The sequence below is a fragment of the Apteryx mantelli genome, chromosome 2 (assembly GCF_036417845.1).
Source record: "Apteryx mantelli isolate bAptMan1 chromosome 2, bAptMan1.hap1, whole genome shotgun sequence".
In the NCBI taxonomy this organism is placed as follows: Eukaryota; Metazoa; Chordata; class Aves; order Apterygiformes; family Apterygidae; genus Apteryx; species Apteryx mantelli.
In genome coordinates, this window is record NC_089979.1 from 52,870,112 (window position 1) to 52,878,965 (window position 8,854).

Below are 8,854 nucleotides of genomic sequence, written 5' to 3' on the forward strand. Positions count from 1 at the left end.
CATGAATAAAAATCCGGACACCACCACGGGGGCAACAAACAATATTGCCCGTCCTCTAAGGTAACATGCAGGCAAATGTTTACGAAGAGGGCTCTTGCTGAAGCGGGGTGTTTGCAAAGATTTTGCTGCTAATTGCGTATCAGACGGAAGGCTGCGGAAGGCTGGTCAAGTTTGGAGCCACCGAGCAGGAAGAGAAGAAGAGGAGAAAGCTGAAGGCTCTCAGTGAGGGGAGAGATCTGGGGAAGACAACATCTCAAGCAGCCAGCCCTCGGCTCCCCTCCTCCTCTCCCTCCCGGGCTCGCTCGCTCTCTTCCCCCTTTCCCTGTGCTCCCTTCTCCGCCGACATCTCGCTCCATCCCTCTTTCTCTCTGTCCCTTCCCTCGCAGACTCCACTCCAGATCTGTGCTGCTACCTGCAAACTTTTTTTCTTTATCTTTTTTCTTTTTCTTTTCGGAGTGGATTTCCTTTAAATCAGCAAACAAGTAACTGCTGCTTTTGCATCTTCTTCATCCCGCGGGTCCTTCGCCCATCGGAGAGGCGATGCCACGAGGGTTTTAACTCCTTTCGGCCGCAACTTGGGAGACAGCTGTATTCCCCCCCCCCATTTTTTTTTTTTATTATTATTATTTTTAAGACCTGCCCTTTTAGTTTCGCAGCCAAACGCTCTTAGTGCCGGGTGTTTAGAGTTTAATGGTAAGGACACAAGCCGGCTCGCCGGGCCTTCCCGCAGCGCGGCAGGGGCGGCTCGCCTTGCGCCGGCGGCCGGTCCCGGGGCGGGCGGGCGCCGACGGGGCGGGCGGCGGCAGCTGTGCGCTGCTCAGCTCCGCGCCGCTCCAGAGGCCGCGCTGCTTCCCTCCCCGGCGGGCTCGGCGAGGGGCTTGGTGGGGCGCGGGTTTTTTTCCTTTCTTTTTTTTTTGACAGCATTTCTCCTTTCCCTCCCGCACAGAGTGGCAATGTGTAGCAAAGCGATCCTAGCACTCCTGGTCTATGGCATAATAATGCATTGCAGCGTCTACTGCTCACCTGCGGCTGGACTTCAGTACCCGGCGCTCAGGTAGGTCCCCCTCGCCCCGGGGGCTCTTCCGGGACCCCTGCAGGCCCCTGCTGCCCTGAGCTTGCTAAGGAAAGGGAGAACTTGCAAGGGAGGAAGGGGAAAGGGAGTGGGGGAGGAGTGACCAAACGAAACCCCCTCCACTTCGCCCGTGTGCCCACCCCCTCCACCTGAGGAGAGGAGCCGGCGGGATGGAAAAATCCGGCTTCGCGGATAGAAGAGGGAGGGGGGTGCCCCGCCAGGCTGCTGCACTAACTTCGAGAGGGGTCAGTGCCCAGGATCCCAGCGCCGATAATCTGCGGCCCCTTGTCACCCCGGGAGGGGGGTCCCGCTCTGCTGGGTCTCGGCAGGAGGATGCCGCGGTGCGGCCGCCCCTCGACGGGGCAGCCCGGCTCCGAGGGCGCCCCGGGGCTGCGCGGCTTGTCTGCAGCTCGCCCCGGGCACCGCGGGCATCGCCCGCCGGACGGGGTGCCTGGGTGGCAGGGATGCGAGTGCTGCCCTGGCTCATGCAGCAGCGGTGGGAGTTTATGGGGTTTTAGTCGCTTCCCCGCCTTGTCTGTATTTATACTAGCTCCCCCCTCACGGGGGAAAGCGGCTGCCAAGATTGTTTGGTTTTCTTTTAAATATGTATGTATCTGTTCGGCGGTGGTTTGCTGGCCTCCAGCGCGGGCTGGTGCCTGTCTTGTCCCTTTCCACCTGGAGTGTTTGGAGCCTGCTGTGTTTGGGGGCAGGACTGGGGGACCCCAGCGGGGTCGGCACAAGCGACTTGCCCGCACCGGGCCGTGGCTGGGCGCGCAGGACGCCCAGTCTAGGGCACCCTGGTCCCACCTGCTGGTAGCCCGGGGGGGCACCCGGTGTCGCGTGGGCTGGGGATGTTTCGGGGCGCGGTTCTGTTGTCTGAAGGACCCCTCTGTGCCGGGGTGCCCCCGGGGGGGGGGGCACGGCCGTGCAGCTCAGCTGTGAGCGGGGGGAGACGCCGGGTGCCCAGGGCTGTCCGCAGAGGGTGTCCCTGCTCGGGCCCCTTGCAGGAGCCGGGGCTCGCCGGGGAGCCCGTCGGGCCTGGCTCCGGCAGCCCCCCCCCCCCCTCGCCGCGGGGCCGCAGGGCGGCCGGCGCAGCGGCCGGCAGGGCCAGTAGCTGGCAGGCACCGGCCGCGCTTCATTCAAGCGCCTGAATTAGCAAAAGTGAAACACTTTAGCGGCATCTATTATTAATACCTCCGCTAAAGCTCACGGACAAAAATAGCTGCCGGTAACGTGCCATGACCTACATCGTACTGCGGAGAGAGCGGAGGGGCGGGGGGCGGGTCGGGACGCAAAACTCGGGCGAGCCCAGCGCGCAGAGACACCCTGCAGCTAAAACCAAAAACACGCGCAAGCGCCAGCCCGGCGCGCGGGGCGCTGCGCGGGGCAGCGCGGCCTGCGGGCTCCCGGCGCCGTCGGGGGTGCTGCGCCTCCGCCCAGTGCCCGGCGCGTGTGCGTGCGTGCGTGTGTGTGTGTGTGCGCGCACCCGGTGCGGGAAGCACCAGCCACGGCTCTGGCAGCGCTGGGCTGTTTCTGGGGCTGGGGGCGGGGGTGTGTTGTTTTTTTTTCCCTTGGCCCACGCCTGGCGGCGGGTGTGTTTCCTCCCGCGTGGAGGGCGGGGATGGGGAGCGGCGGAGCGGGTTGGCGGGCGAGCGCGGGGAGGGGACGGGGGCAGGGGACGGAGCTCCCGGGGCTGCCGTGCCCGCTCCCTCGGCGGCGGCTCCGCCGGGAGCCGGGAGCCGGGACCGGGCGGGCGGGGAGGGCGGGGAGCCCCGCGCCCGGCTGACTCCTTCCCCTCGCTGCTCTCGTTGCCAGGCTGGAGGATGAAGTCTATGACGAGGACGGGAACACTCTGCAGGACTTCGCCTATGACCATGAGCCCCTCGGTGTAGCGAACCCGTCCTCCATGATAGGCGAGATGTACACCTTGTATTACCCACCGGAAAAGAGGTGACTGGAAGTCGCGGGGTGGCAGGAATGAATTTTGAGACGGGAGCAAAACGGGTCTGTCCGAACCGATTGGGAGGGGGGGGGAAAGACCCAACAAGCAAACAGGAAAAAAACAAAAACAAACCCCGAACCCACACAAACGATCAAGCTGCACGGGCCCCGTTCTCCTGCCCGGCCGCCAGAGTACAGACCAGAAGAAAGTGAAAAGCCGCCTTACCTCCAGCAACGCGGGGGAGGGAGGCGGGGGGGAGCGGGGAGCAGCCCGCGCCGGGAAGCCTAGCGCTGCTCCTAGAAATAAAGCAGAAATGCCAGGCGGGCGCAGAGCTCGGGAAGGAGGCGGGGAGGGTCTGGGTAGGGAAGAGGGGCCCCGGGGGACCGCGGCGAGAAGCCGCCTCCGCTCGCCGGCAGGGAGGGACGGTGCCCGCCGGCCCGGGCTCTCCGCATCCCTGCGGAGCGGCTCCGGGCCTCGCCGCTCATCCCTGCGCTCTTCCCTCCGCCCAGGCACGCCGATGGGATCTTCAACAAAGCCTACAGGAAACTCCTGGGTCAGTTATCCGCGAGGAAATATCTGCACTCTCTGATGGCCAAGCGGGTCGGGTAAGCGTTTCTTGCCCTTTCTTTTCCGCGCTGGGCGTTGCTGCTTCTCTAGTACAGTAGTTGCTTAAAAGGCCGCGGCGAGAGGAAACAAAGCTTGACGGGCCGCGGCTGGAAATTTGTTGCGCCAGCGGGGTGGTTGGCGGGGCGAAGCCCGGCCGGTGCGCTGGGCACGGGCGGGTCCCGGTGCCCAAACCTGCCCGGCCGCGGCCGCGGCCGCGGCCGCGGGGGCAGCGTGAGCCGAGCTGTCAGTGCCGCGCTTCGCGGCGAGTTGTTCGTTGTGTCCGCGTATACGGATTTTAGGTGTGTCCGTATATGTATATTTTTACAACCGGGTTATTTAACGCTAAGAAGTTGGGCGGCCTCCCCGCTTTCCTGGGGAGGCAGCCTGTCGGAGGAGATTACCGGGGCTCGGCCACGGCGGGGCATCTGGCTCAAGCCCGCTCCGCCGGGAGGAGCGGGCGCCCCCAAACGCCGGGCAGGGCCGCGCTCAGCCCCGCGCCGCCCGGCTGGGCCGAGCCCCGCGCACCCCGCCGCGCCGCAGCGCGAGGGGACGCGCTCATCAAGCCGCGGGGACAGCAGCTTACCCCGCCGCAATGCATAATTCATGGCGGGCGTATATCCTCTCCCCCGCCTGCCGGCTCCGGCCGCACCGGCCCCGGTTTGGGAGCGGGCTGAGGCGGCTCCTTTGTCTTCCCCGGCGCAGAACGTGTTGCACCGGCAGCGGCGGCGGCCCCGCACCGGGCGGCGGGGGGCACCGCGGCGCGGCGCGCAGCCGGGAGCAGGCAGCGGCTTAGGGCAGCGGCCCGGCCCGGCCCGCGCCCTCCCGCAGCGCGGCGCGGCGCGGAGCGGGGCGGAGTGGGGCGGAGCGGCGCGGGGAGGCGCGGAGCCGGGCGGAGCGGCGCGGAGCGGCGCGGCCCCTCCTGATGCAGCTGTGCTTCTCGGCCCTTGCAGCGGTGCCAGCAGCGGCCTGGGGGACGAGGCGGAACCGCTCACCAAGCGGCACATAGACGGCATCTTCACGGACAGCTACAGCCGCTACCGGAAACAAATGGCTGTCAAGAAATACTTAGCAGCCGTCCTGGGGAAAAGGTATAAACAAAGAGTTAAAAACAAAGGACGCCGAGTAGCGTATTTGTAGCGATGAGTAACCAGCCACTCCTGTGTATACAAAGTCCTAAAAGAGAGAGAGAGAGAGAGAGAGAGAGAAAGAGAGAGAGAGAGAGAGAGAGAAACCCAACAAAAAAAATCAAAACAAAAACAAAAGTCATTTCCAAACTGACTGAACAATCACCGCTCCTGTGTTATCTAAACATGTATTTATGTATGAAGTAAAGCCATTAAATGAATATTTTGATAATAATATTGTTTTTCTTTTGTACAAAAGCACTAGAGAAACGCACAGATCTACTTTGTGGACCAATCATTAAGTTATATATAATATATAAATATATATATATAAATACTACTACGAATACTAAAGAACAAATCTTCATATAAAGCCTGCACAAGAACAAGAATTCGCCTGAGCTGTTTATGTTTTTATATAAAATAAATAGAAAAAAAAGACAACCATTGTTTTGAATATTACTCCTATTTTTGTAACAGAAATTAAAAGGATAGTATTTTTATCCACGACAGGGTCGAAGACATTAATTTTCACCATTTGCTACTGTACATAGAGAAGGATGCCCTGCTCCCAGGGGATTATGAGGAAAATGATTTGGGAGAATTGCTGAAGCAGATTCTTCCCCCGGTGAGTCTCAAGGCAGGCTCCTTTGCCACTAGCCTCTCTGAAGGGGCACTGTCCCCTTTGCTCTAGATTTCGATTTCTTTCTGCTTTCTTTGATTCCAGTTGTATCTGTATTAGTGTCTCCTCGAACAATGAGCTGAGACGATAATTCTCTTGTGGTGAAAACAACAGCTCGATCCAAATTGTGCATCTCTGTTGACTAGTGGAGGGAGAAATAGTTAACCCCCCCCCAGACACACCCAAATCAAAAAACAAACAAACAAACAAAAAAACAACCCTCCCCCTCCTAAATCCCGAACCAGCAACAAGGATAGCAAGCCCCATGCACTGTTCTTCTGGCTGGCCGGGCAGAGTTGCAGAACAAGCCAAAGCGGAGCTAGGAGCCGTTTGGGAAGAGTGGGGAAGAGCCGAGGGGTGGCCCCGGGGTGCGCCCGGTGCCGGTGCCGGTGCGGCAGGGCGTAGGGAAGGCGAGGCCACCCCACCTCCGATCCGCTACCCAACTGCCCCGGCAGCTCGGTACTGGACCTGGATGCAAAGTACAGTGTGTTACTCTCCAGTGCTGTCCATGCTTCTCATCGTGTATAACGAGCAGGGTTCTCGCCTTGGCATTTTTTGGTCGGAGTTGCTCTTTTCTTTGACTGTTTTTTCTTGTAGACCCTCCCGCCTCTCATCCACTGTTTAACCCACCTGAGTCACCTTTTTGGGTTATGTTCTTTTTTTGGGGGAAAAAAAAAGATTGTGAACGCTCTCTCACTCCTTTGTTCTGTTTTATGCAAGCTCTTATTGTAAAAGTTTAGGAACCCCTGTTGTAGCTACCACTAAATAATTATGCACTACTACTAAAGTTTTTGTTCCTTGTTTATTGAGTTTGGAGGTAAAATGTATTTTTCTACATTCTGGCTTATTGCTTAGTAAAATTTATTTCATAAAACAAACTTTTGTCATAAAAGAATGTGTAGTGTTCACCTGTGGTCCGGTTCTAACGAGATAAACCATTTTCACCTCATCTCTCTATGTACGGACTCCTATCTTACCTTCCACCCGGGGGACAATAAGCAGCAGCGCACCCAGCCGGGGGCTCGCCCCGTCCCTTCTCCTGGGAAGGTGGCGAAGGAGGACACGTAGGTATATGCTTCCTTCCAGCTCACCACACAAACCTTAGCAGAGTCTTTTTCCAAAGACACAAAACGAGCCCCGAATTCAAGACGTCGATTGCTTGGGAAAGCGATCCCCCAAAAAAGTCGCGGGGAAACCCTGCCGGGAGCGCTCCTCCTCCTCCTGCCCCGCTGCGCGGCCGCGGAGGGAGAGAGTCGCCTCTGCAGCCCCCGGCGGCAGGCGCTGCCGACACTGCCTGCACTGCCTGCACTGCCTGCATTGCCGACACTGCCTGTCCGGGCTGCCGGCACTGCAGGCACTGCCCGCACTGCTTGTCCGAGCTGCTGACACTGCCTGCACAGCCTGTCCAGGCTGCCTGCACTGCCTGCCTTGCCTGCACTGCCGGCACTGCCTGCACTGCCTGTGCCGGCTGCCTGCACCGCGGGCAGCACCGGCGGCTGCGGGGCGGGCTCGGCGGGGCGCAGTTTGCAGCTTTCGTGCCTTCTCTTCACCTTGTAAATCGCCACGAGTTCGCGGATGGCTATTCAGTGGCCCTACGATGCTGCAACACATCGGCTTGCGTTTTAGTCGTACTTCTTCTGTTCTTCGGCGATGGGCAGAGTTTGCTGTGTTTGTGTCGGCTGTCGTATAATGACATAGGGCTCTCTTGACTTTTTTTTTTTTTTTTTGACCTTATCAGTTCGAGTTCCGCGGCTAGTTGCAAGCATTATGAAGTGATCACCTAGGTTATCCTTTGTATACTTTTTAGAAACGCCAACAGCCTTACCAAAATTTGAGCAGATTTGAGATACAGTGATAGTTTAGGTAGATGTTAGTCTTGGAGAACTTATTTTGTGTGCAAATGAATATAAAAAGAATTTAAACAAAGTATTATTACACACACGATATATATAACTAGGACTTTGATAACTGTTATATAAAGTGTGTAAAGTTTGTATTAATAAATTTTTGTAAACAATGCAATTTCGTCTAATGTTTGGGGGAGAGTAATCTAGAATCTAACAGTGAAAGCTGCACTTCATTATAAAATTTATTTAATTAGTTTATTTTTAAGCAGCATTCTTCTAACTTTTTCACATCCGGGATACCTTTTATTAAGTTTCCACGTATTATCATCAAATAACTTGTAACATTTTTACTGATGGTTATTCCTCTGTTCGAGTAGATTAAACAGAACTTCTGAAGTAGAAGTCTACTTCCACACACACTAGCTAAATGACGTTTTCTAAAATATGCAAACCAAACCGGTCAGTGCCTACAGCCCATCTCTCTAACAATTCCCGTGCTTAGAAGCCGTTGATTTGAAACAGAATTGGTATGTTTGATGAGATCTTCACCTAATCCTATTTTAATGAACATTCTGTATGTGATAATGTGCTTCATAACATCACCTGTTGGCAATGGTAGCATTTTTCTTTGGATTAAAATTTTACTGGGCTACCCTAAAAAATGAAAATGCCTGACAATAACAGTTACCTAGGCTTTAAAAAGTAATAGGTGGCTACAACAAAAAATCACAGGCAGGGTGGTTTGTCAGCATAAAAGGTCAGAATATCTGACCTTTAAAAATCAATTTAACTTATCAATAGCTGCTTATGTTTATTATTTTTAGGATAGCTCAAGGGCTTTATTCAAGTAGTTTGGAAAGTAGCAGCAATTTATTTTTAAGCCAGACTCTATTTCTTCCTAAGAACATACAATTAAAAATTAAAGCACGGGAATCAAATGACAATTTCTTGGCTATTTATTTTTAAAAAATGTAAGCCCAGTGTTTGAAATAGACTGATCATATTCCCTCTGCTGTGACTCCAACTTATAGGCTAGTTTCAACAACAGCATTTTACTGATGAACTGGTAAAAACGATAACTCAGAAAGTTGGTATTATTAGCGATATACATGAGGAATGAGTGCAAAGCTAGATAAAAGTTCTGATCAAATACAGATCAGATCAGAGACCAATGCAAAGAAATACCTACCTGGGGCGGTGGGGGGGAATGATTTCTCAAGCTGATAGTGTAAGAAAACCAAGACACTGTTTCCCAAATGCAGCATACAGTGAAAAATTACTATTGGGTTCAATCAGTCTATAATGCTCATACATATAATTGCATTACATTTCCTCTCATCTAAAATGAAAATATGCTTAAGAGCTCCATGGTGAAGATATTCTTGGTATTGGTAGCTTGAGGATCGAACTTGGGATTAGTCTACCTGGAAAATAAGGTCTTCTTCATCAAATCCTGGACACTTGTTGAAGATGTGCAGAAGAGGAAAGTAGTGCTGTAAATGGCACAGAGGAGGTCCTAGACTCACATTCCTGAAATCCCTCTTTGCCAAATCAAACATGATTTCATGAAGAAGCTCAGCT

General features: G+C 55.0%; 1 protein-coding gene across 2 annotated transcripts; it reads left to right on the forward strand.

Moving 5' to 3' along the window:
- The first annotated feature begins 529 nt into the window (after positions 1–529).
- ADCYAP1 (adenylate cyclase activating polypeptide 1) lies at positions 530–7,362 on the forward strand. 2 transcript variants are annotated; one of them, XM_067292352.1, is made up of 7 exons: positions 530–693; positions 947–1,054; positions 2,888–3,022; positions 3,524–3,619; positions 4,571–4,708; positions 5,258–5,372; positions 6,429–7,362. In XM_067292352.1, the coding sequence occupies exons 2-7, from the start codon at positions 954–956 to the stop codon at positions 6,492–6,494; spliced, it is 651 nt and encodes a 216-aa protein (XP_067148453.1). In that variant the 5' UTR covers positions 530–693; positions 947–953; the 3' UTR covers positions 6,495–7,362. The 2 variants fall into 2 exon arrangements, with proteins under 2 accessions (XP_067148453.1, XP_067148454.1); XM_067292353.1 differs by lacking the exons at positions 5,258–5,372; positions 6,429–7,362 and having other exon boundaries at positions 534–693; positions 4,571–5,028.
- Positions 7,363–8,854: the final 1,492 nt, after the last annotated feature.

Excerpts from the sequence above, each read along its gene's own strand:
- ADCYAP1 (XM_067292352.1), top strand. The coding sequence starts at position 954 with ATGTGTAGCAAAGCGATCCTAGCACTCCTGGTCTATGGCATAATAATG. Across the intron at positions 3,620-4,570 it reads CTGATGGCCAAGCGGGTCGG|CGGTGCCAGCAGCGGCCTGG; the intron begins GTAAGCGTTTCT and ends CGGCCCTTGCAG. Across the intron at positions 4,709-5,257 it reads GCAGCCGTCCTGGGGAAAAG|GGTCGAAGACATTAATTTTC; the intron begins GTATAAACAAAG and ends TATCCACGACAG.